General features: G+C 41.3%; 1 protein-coding gene across 2 annotated transcripts in view; it reads right to left on the reverse strand.

The window, feature by feature from the left end:
- The window catches only part of LOC120715599 (retinoic acid receptor beta-like), a 301,344-nt gene that overhangs the window by 200,482 nt on the left and 84,541 nt on the right, over nt 1-16,321 (reverse strand). The window contains exon 2 of one of the 2 annotated variants that reach the window (XM_040002664.1): nt 4,976-5,063. In XM_040002664.1, coding sequence (XP_039858598.1) covers nt 4,976-5,009 — 34 coding nt within the window. In that variant the 5' untranslated portion in view covers nt 5,010-5,063. Of the gene's footprint in view, nt 1-4,975; nt 5,067-16,321 lie in introns of those variants that run through there. The other variant, XM_040002662.1, reaches the window with a different exon arrangement.

Below are 16,321 nucleotides of genomic sequence, written 5' to 3' on the forward strand. Positions count from 1 at the left end.
ATGGTGTTGTGTCATCATGTTCCCCATTTACCTGTGTGTGTGTGCGTGTGTGTGCGTGTGTGTGTGTGTGTGTGTGTGTGTGTGTGTGTGTGTGTGTGTGTGTGTGTGTGTGTGTGTGTGTGAGAGAGAGAGAGAGAGAGATCTGGTATTCCTCCAAGTCCGGGCCCAGAGAGACCTGCAGCTGATCAGTCTCATCTCGAGAGCAGTCTTAGCAGAGTGGCTGAGCACCCGTCAGCGCTAGATTGTTGTCTGAGAAACTGTTAGTTTCCCAGTTGATTGAGATATCAGGAAGTGTGTTATTCTCTGCTAACGTGGAGTTTTCTAACAACAGCTTTTGTGATGTTTCCTGCAGGATCTTGGGAACAGGGGGATCGAGCTGACACACGGGTTTTGGGAACAGAGGAAACGCAGACACGGGCCATCGTCACCAGAAGAAAATATTCTGCACTTTGTCACTCACCTCACTGTAAGCAAACAGTCTTCATTCAAAGAGTCCTGCGTGTGGGTTCTGCATCCGCATATCTGACAGATCTAGAGTAAGCATCTGGTTACCACTGTAGTATATTACCTTCCATTTGTATGGCATGCTTTAATCTCTGTAATAAAATATTGTGGTACATAGTATCGAACGCTGCACTGAGGTCTAGCAGGACAAGCACAGAGATGAGTCCACTGTCACTAACACTGTGATGAGTTCTGAAACCTGACTGAAACTCTGCAGAGCACAACTACTCTTTCAAGAATTTCAGCTAGAAAATGAAGGTTGAAGATTGGTCTATAATTAGCTAAAATAGCTCAAGTGATATCTTTTTAAGTAATGGTTTAATTACTGCCAGCTTGAAGGCCTGTGGTATGCAGCCATTAATAGAACCACACTGATCATATTTAAGATTGGAGCCTTAATTAATGGTAAGATGTGTCTGAGCAGGCTTGAAGAAATGGGATCTTATAGACACATTGATGATTTGGAGGAAATGATTATTATCGGATTATATCTCTGATGTGGTTATGAGTATTTATTTTTAATGTTAAATTTTTATTCAAAGAAATTCATGAAGGCGACTGTTTTGATGTAGCACTATGTAAATAAAATTGAACTAAATGCAGTTATTACTAGATCAGGTTAAAGGAAGGCTCTAACAGAGCTCTGACTCCTGGCTCGTCAGGCTTTTTTTTTTTTTTACCTGATTTTTGTTTCTAAGAAAAATGAGAGCCACATATATTCATTTAAAATTTCAGTAGAACAGTAGCTGTATAATGTCCTTGTAAGTGGATATCAGGCCCTTGTAGAGCAAAATTGAGTATTTCTTTCTAAATAACCCAAAATGTGATGTCCACGTATGTGGACGCCAGGTCCTAGGCGGTTAATATTTTCTGCACTTGATAGTGACTTGTGCCATTGCCTTCAAGTTGGCCTCCTTTGTTGCCTTCCATGGACCCATTTAGTTGCTGCCATTAGTATCTTTAGAGAGAAGCCTTGGATGACGTTGAATGACTTCCTGAAACAGGAAGTGACAGAAAACAGTGTCAGAAACAAACGACTGTCTTCCTCTCTGTGCCAGATTGGATGTCTGGTCAGACTCTAACCCTCCAGGGGTTTTTTTTTCCTGTGGTCTGCTCTTATGTCCACCAATTACTTTGTGTTGTGATGGAACTCCTTTCTCCCAGATGGTTTTCATGAACGATACATGTATTTCATTGTTTGTTCAATCTCTATGTTTCCTGTGCACCCTGTATGGATACATGGAGAGCAGGCCATTAGTGCTCCTTGCCTCTGCTTGTCTGGTGTGTCTCTTCAGCCTAGTAACCAGTTCTGTGACCATTTGTTTTTAAATGATGATTTCATTCTTTTTTTTCTTTTTTTTTTTTTGATACTCGATACTCAAAACGTTTGAGTATCGAGTTTTTTGTTAATTTGTTAAGTGCTTCTGTTCATTGTTTCCTTCTTAAAATGTATTATAACTGTCTTCGTTTTGCTTATTATTGTTTATCAAGAGATCTCCATTTTTATTTTTACAGTCCTACAAAATTTAGGTTATATTTTAGGACTGAGTGTCTGTGTACCTCTGTCTGTTTGTCAGTGTTTTGTTTGGATGTACTGAGTTGTTCTTCTGTTCTTAGCTTTGTTACTCTCTTTAGTTAATTCCCTTTGTGGCTCCATTCTGTTTCTCCTTCTGTACCACCTTTTTCTCTATGTCCGCCTGTTTTCTCCTCGTGTCAACTTCATCATATCCCCCTGTTCTGTTCTGTGCCACTTCCTCATTTTCTCAATTTTTCCAAGTGTACAGCTCACCTGTTAGAATCCCAGTTTAGCCAAATCACCAGTTTAGAATCACTAGTTAGCCTAATCCCACAAACTTGATCAACATTGAAAACATTATTTTTCTGTTAAGATTCTGCCTTCCTGCATTGTATTCCATGTTTATTAAAATTTTACATGGCATCCAAACGTTTTTGGAATTGGGTTCTACTTATCCTGTGTCGACATGGCATTTCCTTGCAGCTCTTAATAGGAAAACATACCATAGGTAAACATTGTGGTGAAAATGTTTCTAAGCACTTTATGCAGTGTTTTTTTTTAGAAAAGGTAAGCTGAGTCATCTGTTCTTTGGGGTTTTATCAGTTTTTCTTGTATGAATTGGTTTATATTATTAGTATTATTTACCTAATTATCCAAATAACATTCACTCATCAATATGTTAAAGTCTTCTTGATGTTCTTGAGAAGTCGTCAAGATACTTGGTTTTTCATTTAGACTCAAAAGCTAAAAATGGTGTGTCAAACCAGGACATGAGGCAGGGTAAACTGGATTACACATGTTCACAGACAGTCTCCTGTACTTTGAGGGAAGGATTCTAACATTGTTGGCAATGTTACTCTTTACAGGTTGGTGTTATTCACACAGCAGTCACTGGCTATTGCAGAGGCATCCTGCAACTTCTTAACAGTCTCCTTCAAGACAACTTTCTTCCTTCATTGTGGGAAGAAAGAAGGGGTAAAGCACTGCAAGAATAATTCATGAGGTTTAATTTTAGAAGTATAACTCATACTGCTGTATGCTGTGGATAGAAACCACAGAGCCACCGAGCACAAGCTGAATAAAAATAGCATTAAAAACAGCGAGATGGTGCATAGAGAATTGACAGTTTGATAGAACCGCTCTGCACCCTGCAGTACATTCAGTAAGGAGTGCTCATTCTTTTGTTTACTTTCCTATAAAAACTAACAGTGTTAGTCTAGATATATAAGGGGAGTAGTAAGAATTTATTTCATTTTGATTATGCAGAAAATTAAAATTAAATTAAAAGTTCAAATCTGAACATTTAATTTAGTATATTCACAAAAACTGGAGCTTCTAGTTTATTGCAGATACCACTGCATCCCATTAAATGTTGTATCCTTGTTAGTGAGATGCACACCATGCAGTACAGATCATTTTAATTTAAGTGAGATTAGTTTTAGTTTTAATTAATAGGGTTTTTTTGTATTACCAGATTTATTTTTCTGCTCTTGCTCTTGACGAAGGTGGTCGCACTTTTCTCCTCTCCTCCTCTCCCTTAGCTTCCCTGCTTAGCCTCTTGTGTCCTTGTCTAGTCTCGTGTTTTTTGTATTACTTTTCCCTGGAACATTCTCTCACAGTCTGTTCTCTAAAACCTAAAAGAGGAATTATGGATTGGATCAACTGGTCCCTAAATGCAACTGACACCCCTTTCTCAACGAGAAGTTTGGGCTTGGGTGAGCCTGAGTGCTGAAGATATCTACCTATTCGGAACCATGGTAACAGGGTTCTTGCTGATCGGAGCTGGCTTGCCCCTGACTTATCGAAGAATTAAGAAAGCGGAACCGGCTGTTCAAACCCCCACAAGGCTGCCCACTGGGATTGAAATGATGGGAGAGGTGTGAGTTTCTCAAAATGGGCTCATTGAGTCAGCACGGATAAGATCTTGGAAAGGCTATGGCTGCTGTGAATACTCAGAATAAGATCTCTGACTGCAGACTGGATTACATCTTGGAGGGGCTAGCTCGGAATAACATCTCTGAGCGCAAATTGGATGACATCTTGGGGAGGCTCACTGTGGTTCTGAGTTCTCAGAATCTGCTCTTTGAGCACAAGAATGACAACATCACCAAGCGCAAGGTTGATAACATCATGGCGAAGCTCGCGGCTCTCCAACGGGAGATTGAGAGACCAGTGTTGGACTGTAGAACTGCTTTGAAATTCATATGAGCTGTTCGCACTAAAGTAAAAAGCACCATCACTTCATGCGGATACCCTCTCGGCACCAGCTGTGGTCTCAAGGCTGGAGCTGAACAAAAACACCCTGATAACGACTGTGTTTAGTCTGTTCTTCCCATTCCATGCAAGGTCACCTGGATTGGCTGGAAGACTGTTTACTTAGCCTAGCAGGGCGAAGGACACTGTCTCAGCTGAACTCTGGACACGCACACACATACATATACACTGATATGCACACACTCACCCCCCTCCCTTTCCAAACGCCTTCGATGCTTGTTCCCTCCTGGGAACACGGCGGGTCTGAGCCCGCGCTGGAATGGTAGCGCTGGGCAGGATGGCTGCTGTGTTTGCTTCGGATTACTCCTCACCCCCCACCCGACCCTGTGGCTTGTCACGTGCTCCATAATGTTGTGCTGTGGACATTTATGTGCTTTTTTGTGCAGAGGAGTTTTTTTGTTTCCTGTTCTCATGCTGTCCTCCCAGGAGCCCAGCATGAGTGGAGGTCTCTTTTTTCCTCTTGTACTTTCCCATTGTAGTGTATACTCTACCGATCTCCGACCTGTATCCCCATGTGATGTCTGTGTTGTGTGTGTAAGGTTGGGGGGGGGGTCCTATTTTACTGCAGGGCAACCTGCACGTGGCGAATAAAGCATTGATTGATTGATTGATTGATTGATTGATTGATTGATTGATTGATTATCTTCTCTATTTGAATGTAAATTTACAAAATGTACTTACTTGTAATGTCTCCTACAGGGACAGCTCCATTCATGAATTTCCTCTGTGGTCTTCCTCACTCCTGCCTGGCAGCTCCATATTCAACATCCTGTGTCATCAGAAAAGAGGAGAATACTTGTTCACAGCACTGTAACTCTACATTTTTGTTTCTTTATCTGACAACCACAAAATGTAAAGGGCAGAAATCTTGATAACCTTACATAGCAACACACTCCAGCTGTGGCCAAGTGTTTGCTTAAAAGGGGTTGTTTGATTGTTTTCTCCGTATTTACCATCAATAAAGTTCATCCTGTATGTAATTACTAATAGGTTACATTCTAGGTACATTCTATAGAAATCTTTTTTTCTTTCTTTGCCTCTGACACATTCATTCACCCACCAAAATCACTGAATTTAGGTGTTCCAGTCACTTCCACTGCCACAGGAATCATAATTCAAGCACACAGGCATGCAGACTGCTTCTATAAACATTTGCTGTCAGGAGCTCAGTGAATTCCAGTGGTACAGTGAGAGGAATAGTGATAGTCCTGTGAATATGCCTTGCTACTAAATACTTCACAGTTAACTGTCAGTGGTATCAAAAGAAAGTACTGATTGGGAACAAAACCAACTCAGCCACAAAGTGTTAGGCCACTTGAACTCACAGAGCAGGTCAGCTGGTGCGTAGGGCACAGTTTGCCAACTTTCTACAGACAGGATCACTACAGACCTCCAAATGTTATGTGGCCTTTAGATTAGCTCAAGAACAGTGGATAGAAGGCCACCACAGGACTCTAGAGCAGTGAACGTGTGTTCTCTGGAGTGAAACTTCACTGACAATCCAATGTACAAGTCTGGGTGTGGACAGCAGTACTAGTCTGACTTACACTGTACCAAGTGTAAAGTTTGATGGAGGGGGTGGGAGGGTTATAGTGCGGGGCTATATGACTGAACTCATAAACAACAATTCTTTTTTTATAGATATGTGGTCCTCAGAGGACAACCACCACAAACATGTGCTTTATAGAATATGATGCTGAATATTAAACAGAAATTGTGTTTAAAATGGGATCAACATTTTACATTTTTGAGGGTCCCCATGCTTCCAAGACCACCCTTCAGATACCAATTTTCAGGTATCTGAAAATTGTAATTAAGTTCAATTTAAGTACAATATCTGTACTTTCTATTCCTTACATTTTTAAAACAGGCTCACTGCATTTTGGTTTGACACATTTTGGGAGAGTTAATATGTCATCGCTGCCAGCCTTCAAACGTGAAGCCGATTTGAGCCTAAACAGTAACACATGAAAGGTTTGTGTAATAATCACCAGTGGGTGTCACATGAAAAGAGATGACGTGTGCCAAAGTCAGGGGTTAAAAGTGGGTTTGTTGTTTCTGCCACAGCACTGGAACTACTGCGGGTGTCTGTAAGTTGCGGTTACGGTAATTCAGGATCTAGCTGGTGTTACTGAAGAGGCGCGAGCATAAAGGAAGTGACATTTTTTTAAATGGCAGCTAATTTTAAATGGAACACAAAATGTTTGTGTGCAGTTTGTCTCACAGCGTGTTGCAGCTAAAGGCTCGGCTGCTGTATTTTACAGGGAGAGAAGAAAGAGAGCCAACTTCACTCAGAGATGGAGAAAGATAAGAAAGACAGGAGAGGAAGAAGAGAGCTTAGATTTGGTGCACATGGGCTGTGGTTTCATGGACAGTTAGGTCACATCTAGTGTTGCAGAGATTCATATGATTTTTAGCTGATGATGCTGAGATCCATTGATTGAATTCCACATTCATACCAACTTTATACCATTTAGAAAACAGACAGTATAAACAGTGTACTGTCAGTATAGAGCAGTGGTTCCCAAACTTTTTTTGCTAGGCCCCCCTTTGTTTTACAAGAAAAATGTTTGCGCCCCCCACAAACACATCCTCCAACCACACGCGCCCATATTTTGCTCCATTGTGGTTTATTTCACACCTCAAACATTTAGTAAACTATTAAGCAAATACAAGTAAACTGCAATAAATTACAGGTAGTAATAAAATAAACTACTAACTCTTTTACACTACGTCCGCACCTACACGGGTATTTTTGAACACGCAGCTGTTTCGTCCACGTAAACGGCGTTTCGAATCACCGAAAACTGAGATTTTTAAAACTCCTTTTTTGCGTTTACGTGTGGACGAGGAATACAGAGTTCATCACACAACGTCAAAGGTATGTAGATTTTTCACGTCACGCTGTGCGCCACGTTATTGTTTACATGAGATGAATTGCAGAATGGAGATAGAGACAAAATACTGTTAATCTGACTGTCTGCAGGTTTTACACGCAGTTACTGTCCCTCCATTTACAAAGGCAGAGGCGTCACGGTGTGATTATTTTACATGTAGTTGTTTTTTCCTGTGGAATAATATTCAACATTGCTGTCAACACATTTTTCAAAAAATGCCTCTCTGTGCAAAATGGGTTCAAAAACATAAACAGCTGTGGGATCCTGTTTGTCCGTGATTTAGACAAATCGTGGCAGGATCAGCCTGATGTTATTCGTATCCAGCTGTAACTTTACTGTATAAAGAGCTAACATCTCCAACATGTCAGGAGTCGTTAGTCATTACAAGAAGTGTTTGTGAACTAAAAATCAAGAATGTGGGATCCTGTTTGTCCGTGATTTGAACAGCCCAGCTGCTCCTGACTAAGGGAAAACCAATCCTGCAGGGAGACCTACCTCGGCACTTGTGCAGGTGAAACCAGAGGGAAGATTTGCTTCACCATATTTTCTAGTCTTTGGCTTAGAATGAAGTTAGTTTGGAAACATATTCAGCGATGCTTCATCTCCTGCTTTGTGTTTGTGTGGGCGCCCCGTGCTAGCAGTAGGGATGGGTATTGATAAGATTTTCACGATTCCGATTCCATTTTCGATTCTGTTTAACGATTCGATTCTTTTTAAAAAAGGAGAACACTAAGGTCGATTAGCTTAGAACTTTGTTTTACATCTTCTCTTTGAACAAGATAGAAATTTAGGAGTAACATGGCCTTACAAACCCAACAGTGAGATCTTAAGAGATCCAGCCTACGGCTCTTCTATGGGGTGTCACAGGGTCCCCAGGAAAAACATTGTAAATGTAAAATAATAAAATAAATATTCTTCTGTAGCAATAACAAAGTAAAACATAAATTATTCTGTAGCAATTACACAAGAATATCCAGTAATGTCCCTGCCTACAAGTAAACACATTCACTTACCGAAAATCATCTGCTGTGGCAAATGGGTTCAAGGCTTTGACCACAAACTTAGTCACACGTTTTGTAATAAGGCAGATCGCGCTAACATACAGTAATATGCACTGTTAGTAGATTATTTACCTGCCGCATTAACAGGAGAGGACGTGCAAACGTTACCGCTGCTGCTGGGTTGAGATTCACGAGTCCGGAGCAAATTAAAAACACACAAAACATCGTGTGTTTTGTGAGCAAATGCTTTTGCATATTCGTAGTGTTTCCTCCCTTCAATGAAATATCTACTTTGCAAGTATTGCAAGTTGCCCTGTTGTCATCCGTTCTCGTAAAGTACTATGCCAACAAATCAAATGAAAGTAGTTATATGTAGTGTGTGAATGGTAGAGTGAATGAATAGTGGAATTGTAAAGCACTTTGGGTGCCCAGAAAAGCGCTATATAAATGCAATCCATTATTATTATTATTATTATTATTATTATTATTATTATTATTATATTAATATAGCACAAGATTCTGTTAGCTTTGCACAAAAAACAAACATCCTCCAAACATCGTCTACTTTTTACTCTCTTATTAACGGTACATTTCAGAACCTCAATATTTTTTTCTTTTTACTTCAGTAAAGAAGTTGAAACAGTACTTCAACTTTTACTGGGGTATTTTTAACAGTAGTATTTATACTTGTACTTAAGTACAGAATGTCTGCACTTTTGCCAACTCTGGTCAGAGTCATATAACTAAAGCCATACTGAGTCGGACATCACACAGACTAATAATTTCTGGATCGGGTGGTGAGGAACCACGGCATCCTGATAACAGGTGGGCTACTGAAACAAGGAATACATGGCCAAGCAGTGATACTATGGACTTGATGCAGTGCTACTATGCCAGCAAATCCAATGAAAGTAGTTATATGTAATGTTTCTGGTTGGATGAGTAGCCAATATCCACACTAAAAAAGAAGCATTTACTTGGTTAGTGCAGTAACATCAATAGAATAAATCTACCATCAAAGCTGGAGATCCAGAGGCTACAGCACATTGGGAATAACGGTGAACAGTATAGATATGATGAGCAAACCCTTGAAGAAGGGAGGAGTGCTATTGAAGTTTTTTTTTTTTTTTTCCTGTCCCATTTGGTTCTTTAGCCGTCAGAATTGCTGTCTGAAGACAAGGATACCCAATGGATTTATTTTGCCAAATGGATCATCACAGCCTTGCCGTATTGGTCCATTTGATCGACCTTTGTTGTTATTATTTATTTTATTTTATTTTCAGTTGTTACAGACAGGACAGACATGACAGAGGGACAGGAAAGGGAGAGAGAAAGATGAAGGACAAGAAAAACAGAAGGGAAGAGGGACAGTGAGAAAGGAAACTTAAAAAGAGAAAGAAGAGAAAAAAAATCTCCTGGATCAGCTGTTGAGAGAAAAAGAAGAGAAAACAAGCAAAAAAAAAACCCAAAACAGAGCAACATACTAAACACAACACCATCACATTAATCTAGCTAAGTGTAAACAGCAGTAAATACTAAATACTGAATGTTGTTGTGTAGCAAGCAGGACCGACAGCGCATAATGTGCTTGGAAGTAGCAGCCAATAAAGGTGTAGTTTATGTCTACGAACAGTGAACACCCGTGTGCACACCTATGTGGATCAGCGCGCTCGTATTCAAAAGGTTTATGTAATGGTCTGCTAGAGGATGTAGAGAGCCATAGCCCCGTCCCCCAGGGCATGAAGCAGGCATGGAGGACATCCAGAGGCCCCAGAGTGCGAGAGCCCAAGGAGGACCACTGGAGGGGCATCCGTGCCACCCTCCTGGGAAGAGCTGAGGAGAGCCCCAGATGAAGGGTCACCCAGTAGCCACGGAGCAGAAGCCAGAGGGGGCCGGACAGGCGTGCCCGCCGGCTCTGCTGGCAGCCAGCTGTGCCAGAGTGAACCGAGCCGCAGGCCCAGAGGCCTGAGGGCCCCCTTTGCCCCGGAAGAGGCCTGACCGAGCATCAGGCGCCAGGCCCCGCCAAGTAGCCACCAGGAGTGAGCTGGTACATACCTGAGCGCCCATCCCCGGACACCAAGAACCACCAACGCACCGACCCCTGAGGGCATCAGTCACCGGCAGGGAGTGTGGTGAGGGGAGATAGGCTTCCATACTTTGGAGGGCCTGAGAGTTGCCAGAGAGGTGGAGTGCTATTGAACTTAATAATTCTCAAGCCCTGCAATTCTGCATCTGCTGAGCTGATAATGAAGACTGTGGTCAAACTCATGCAGACCAGCTAAGACAGGACAGAACAACCTCAAGTATGCCACAAGGGTACGACACCAGTAAACTATCAGCCGACTACCCTGCCTCAATACAACATGTAGGGTCCTTTAGGGCATCACAGCAACCAACACAAGCATCCACACAAGGACAGGTCAGAAAGGCTTTGAAAATAAAACCAAAGGGTCAAAGCACCAGGTCCTGGTTGATAGAACAGTACACCAGCACTATAAGACCAGACAGACCAACCTTAGCACCACCTGGATTGGCTACAAGAAAGCCGATGACTCACACATGGATACTGGAGTGCTTGGCACTGTACAAGACTAACAGTATGCTGATAACATTAAACAGGAACCCTGTAGGACTGTGGAAGACAACAATGGAGACAACTGGAAGACAATGGCAGAAGTCACTATCAGCTGCTTATTATACCAAAGCAATGCATTGTGCCCACTGGTGTTCTGCATAGCCTCAATCCCCTAAGCCAGCTCATAAAGACAGCGATGAATGTAGCTTCAGGAGCAGAGTGATCATGAGCCACCTGCTGTAGATGGATGAGGTCAAGCTGTATATCAGGAGTGAGTGAGACACACTCTCACTGATCTAACTCCATCAGTATGATGCTAGAATGGCCCAGCCAATCATCTGACCTGACTCAAACTGAAAATCTATAGGAAGAGCTAAAGATCAGAGTTCATAGAAGTGGCCCACAGAACCTTCAGGGTTTGAAGACTGTGTGGAAGAATGAGCAATGCATGCAACTAGTTTCTCCACTTGAAGCTTTCATCACCAACAAAGGCTTTTGAATGAAGGATTAAATGAATTTATTGTCTGTTCAACACTTCAATAGTGTTCAATACTCAGCTGTAAAACAGCCTGTTTCAGTTGTTTTCAATAAATTGCATTCTCAAAAAAATATTTTGTCTCACGCCCATTTCTTCTGGTTTCATGCTGAAGCTCTACTTGGAACCTTGTTAAGATCCAACCATGCAAAATATGATTTTGTTGACATTTTTTAAATGGTCTTAAACCTTTGATCAGGACTGTGAAAATAAAGCTGAAGTGGCACAGGATGAACTCAACGGTGCAATGGATCATCATTCTCAATTTTGTCCAAGCAGTGAGCGCATGCAGTTCTGCCGCTTGAACCCAGTTAGTCATAATCCATGCAGTCTTTCATTTAGCGGGACGAGCGGTTGGTGTATTGTCATATGGAAATAAGAGGAGCTGATCAAAGCTCCCCTTCCCTGGATGAGCTCCTCATTTGTCTCTCCAAGGACTTCCAGCTTGCCAGCCAGTACAGCTCCTAATACAGATGTCTCAGTGCTCATGGCCAACCACCCACCATCATTAAAATTTCATACTGACACACAGACAGATTCCTGCGAGCACTACAGACGCCACTGTATCCACCCGCGTGACTCCTTCTCACCTGCCCTGCTGTAACTGGCTTAATGGACTTGTGTGAGGAGAAATCCATGTGTGTTCAATGTTTTCAATGTGATCATTAAAGATCAGCAAGTTATATTACATTACAATCATTTCCTCTAGCTCTTCAGCCATCCATATTTGCCAGGAAAATGGGAAATAAGTTTAGCATTTCTTTTAGAAAAATAGTTTTTTATCCAAACGAGCTTGAAAGTCACCTTTATTCTTCAACAAATCCTGAACTCTCTAAGGTAAACGTTTTTGTAATTTATTCTAGTAGTCTTCAGGAATAGTTCTCCAGGCTTTTCAGAGGACAATGCAAAGCTTTTCTGATCCATTGAGTTTGATGCATTTTGTTCTGTTCTCTGTCAAATTGACCCCTGTTTCAATGACCTTGAGGTGTGGGGTATGGTGAGGCCAATCCATGACTGACTGTTCTATTGTGTTGATATGCTTTTATCATCTTGTTGGTACAAAAATGTAATTTTAAGCATGACGTTTTTATATATTTAACTAAAGAAATGCAAACAAATGATCGGTTCTACAAGAGGCTTTTGCTAAGAAAGTGCATATGGACATAATCTATACAATGTATTCTTTGCCACCTTTTTTGTTATGTAGAGACACGATAGCTGAACCAGTTAGATGCAATGTTTGAGTGATTTGTAGGTCAGTGTCAAATGGCTTAACAAGCAAGCAAAAAAGGTTTGTCTGAAAATGGTCAGATACAAGGAAAGGATTGAAAATGAATGGAAGTGCAGCCAATATTCAAACAAACCCTTTGAAAGGCCTTTAGAGAACCCATGAAACTATTACTCAACATAACAAAACATAAACAAGAACATCTGGATCCTTATAAGCGAAACACTGAGGAAAACCTTTGCAGGAGACCAGACGCTTTTCATTCCATGCTCCTTAGAGTACGATGACCTGGATGACTGAGAACCTACATGGACATGTTCCTGTATCTCCTGTATTTCCCAACCTCTTTCAGCAGTACTTTACTGCACTTCCTCGTTTCTTCTCAATACACACACACACACACACACACACACACACACAATACAAACTAGGGCAACAGTCAATCATTACATTACACAGGTTATTTTTCCTCATTCATTATATTGATTAGATTTATGCATGATTAACTACTAGCAGAATCACACATAGTTAAATTATATTATAGCACTCTATTACTTGAACCATAAAAGGGCTGGATATGAAGTATTTTATTCCACTTCTGAGTAGAATCGGGGGATCTCGTTCTCCTTGACAATAAGATAAGGTCTTCTTTATTTTATTAATTTAGAATGTTTGTAAATTCTTTATAAACATGCCACACACTTTAGCTTTAAATAAACTGTCAAATAATGAAAATCATAGTTGTTTATTAGTAACGTAGTAGCAGCTTAAAAGTCAGTAATAAATATAAGAGGATCTCTGCAGTAGGGCTGGACCATTTCATACCGTTCACAGTAATACCGGTATAATGTTGGGCAACGATAAGAAAATGAAATATTGCGATAGAATATGGGTGAAACACGCTTGCGCAGTGCCTTTGTTTTCATACGCACATGGCGGAAAAAGCATGGCGGCAACAGAGAATGAGAAGAGCGAAAGCGGATCGTTGAATGAAACGATGAACCAGAACTGGTTTGTAAAAATGCTGCAGCTTCAGTGGTGTGGAACTGGTTTAGCTTTCGTCCGTCAGATTCACAACAAAGCACTATTTTTGGTAGAGCATGCTAGCAGGCCGTCGTTATTACCGTGTTTTTGGAAAATACGGCACACTTAAAATCAATCCTTTGATTTTTCTGAAAGTCAACAGAGCCCCTTATAATCCCGTGTGCCTTATGTATGAACTCTGGTTGTGTTTACTGACCTCGAAACGATTTTATGTGCACGGCGCTCAAAAATCTGTCAAATGTTTCAGTACGACTTTGCTAAGCTACGAAGCCGCACCGCTTGATGGATTGTGGGAGCGTTACGGCTATCGTAGGCGGAGCCTCGCGGAGTGATACGTACTGTGCTTCAACATAATATTACCGTATTGTGTGTGTTTAACCTCTTTTTAAGTGTTGTGGATATTATACATGGTTATGCTGAGGATGTGTCGGCCAATTTCCACTGGAAACGCCTTTTGGTTAAACTGTCAGCAAAGAATTTGCACTGTTAAATTTTTATATAACTTTAATGCAAAAAACAGCTGCTTGTTTAAGTGAAAATACATTGATGGGTTTTTTTGCACTAATAAAGTTGTGGAGTTGTAAAGTATTTTGTCTAGTGTCAATTATATCGTCAGTTATATCGTTATCGCAAATTTTCAAATGCATATCGTGATAAATATTGTTGGTCATATCGCCCTGCTCTACTCAGCATTTTCAGATGCTGCTGATTTGAAAAGGCTGCTCTTCCTCAGAAAGTTCTAAGGTCAAATGGTGGGGAGTCCCAGATTTAAACCTAGTGGGAGTTTCCCCCCAAAGAGGGACAAAGGACCCCCTGATGATCCTCTAATCGCCTGAGCCAAGGTGTGAAACTGGGTGTGGGTCCCAATCAGCCAGAGTTTCGGGTGAGCTCATTGTGAAACCTGGCCCCACCTTATCAGTGTGAATTCCTGAGATCAGATGGCCCAGGATGTGAGTGGGCGTTCAGGCGTCTGGGAAGGGAACTCAAAACTGGATTATAGATGGCAGACAGTTGGTGTCGTAAACCCCCGCCTCTGTTCAAAGATGGTCGCTCACAGTGGACATAGATGGTTCTTTCACTCCTCTTTCAAACCATCTGTCCTCTCTGTCCAAAATGTTTTTGGTTTCCATGCCGTTGGAAACCCAAACAAACACACATTAAGAGGCTCTAATGTCTGTGTCTCAGTCTCGCGGCCCATGTCACCTCTACTTGCAGCTTGGATAATGACATGAAGAAATATTTTTAAAATTATTCACAAAAATGATTTAATATGAAGGCAATAGCAGAGTGTTACAGGCATCGCCCTAAACAATGCAGCCTGATGGGCAGTGTAGTCCGTGCTGCAGGGAGAATGGACCGCCATACCCGTGATGTGTCTGTGAGCGAGGGAGGGAGAAAAAGAAAAGTACGAGCTGTCATGGAGCAGAAACGGGAGCTGGAAGCATGTAAATATAATAATAACCACTGCAGCCAAACAGAGAGCCTGACGAGCCCAGTTGTAAGTAAGCTATTAAGACTCGACTGTACACTGTGTTCGTGTTTTCCTCTGAAACAATAAGCTCCGTTGGGGCAGCCTTTCAACGCCTCTCTCTGTCTCTCACTAGCAAAGTTGACCCACACAACAAAGTAAAGCTATTTTTCATATCAGCCAGAGGTCCCTTTACTACGGTTCGGAGCCGCTAACCTGTTTTATATATGCTAGGATTCGTTTTCTATACGAGATCGCTGCAAAAAGTGCAGCCTTACCTAATGTCCACCTACTGTTACTCATTTATATTAAGATTTAAAAATCTAGTTGTGTTGGTATGGAGAGTAACCTTCAGTAACAGTAATAAATCACAGCAATAGCACATTCATGTAGTTGTAAAAAGCATGATAATATAATAGGTAATCCAAAGTATTCAGAATACATTACTCTCATTGAGTAACGTAACGGAATACATTACAAAATACATTTTGGGGCATGTAATCTGTAATCTGTAGTGGATACATTTTAAAAGTAACCTTCCCAACACTGCAGAGACATGACCCAGCCAATCAACTGACCCGAATCCAACTGAAAAATAAAAGGAAAGGACTAATGCTCAGAGTTCACAGAAGGGGTCAAAATAACACCTGAACAATGCAACTAGGTACTCTATACGGGATGTATCTTGAAGCTGTCATAATCAACAAAGGTGGTGTGTTAAATAAATTTCAGTAAGCCTGATCAATACCTGTATCATCTGAACTATGGAACATTCAGTTTGACTGCATTTAGCTGGATGTGAGCAGACAGGCTGTCTCTGAACACCTCATGTTCATGCTGCTGCCTCTGTCCTGTGTCACATCAGTAATAGACACCAGTGTCCCAGTGCCACTGGCAGCCATGCACACTCGAGCCATCACACCGTGTTTTACAGATGATGTGGTATGTTTTTGATCACGAGCTGTTCCACACCTTCGTCATACTGTTTTCTTGCCATCGATCTGGTTGATCTTGGTTTCATCTGTCCAAAGGATGTTTTTCCACAACTGTGCTGGCTTTTTTTTTTGGTTTGTTTTTTTTTTTTTTTGGGGGGGGGGGGGGGGGGGGTTGTTTCTTCTTTTAAATCAAAGTCCAATCTAGCCTTTATATTCTGAGTGTTGTTCACCTGGTTGTGATGGGGTTTCTCTTCACCATGGAAATGATTCTGTGATCATCCACCACTGCTGTCTTCTGTGGACGTCCAGGTCTTTTTGTGTTGCTGAGTTCACCAGTGCTTTCT

The sequence above is a fragment of the Simochromis diagramma genome, unplaced genomic scaffold (assembly GCF_900408965.1).
Source record: "Simochromis diagramma unplaced genomic scaffold, fSimDia1.1 OVJJ01000449.1, whole genome shotgun sequence".
NCBI classification, from domain to species: Eukaryota; Metazoa; Chordata; class Actinopteri; order Cichliformes; family Cichlidae; genus Simochromis; species Simochromis diagramma.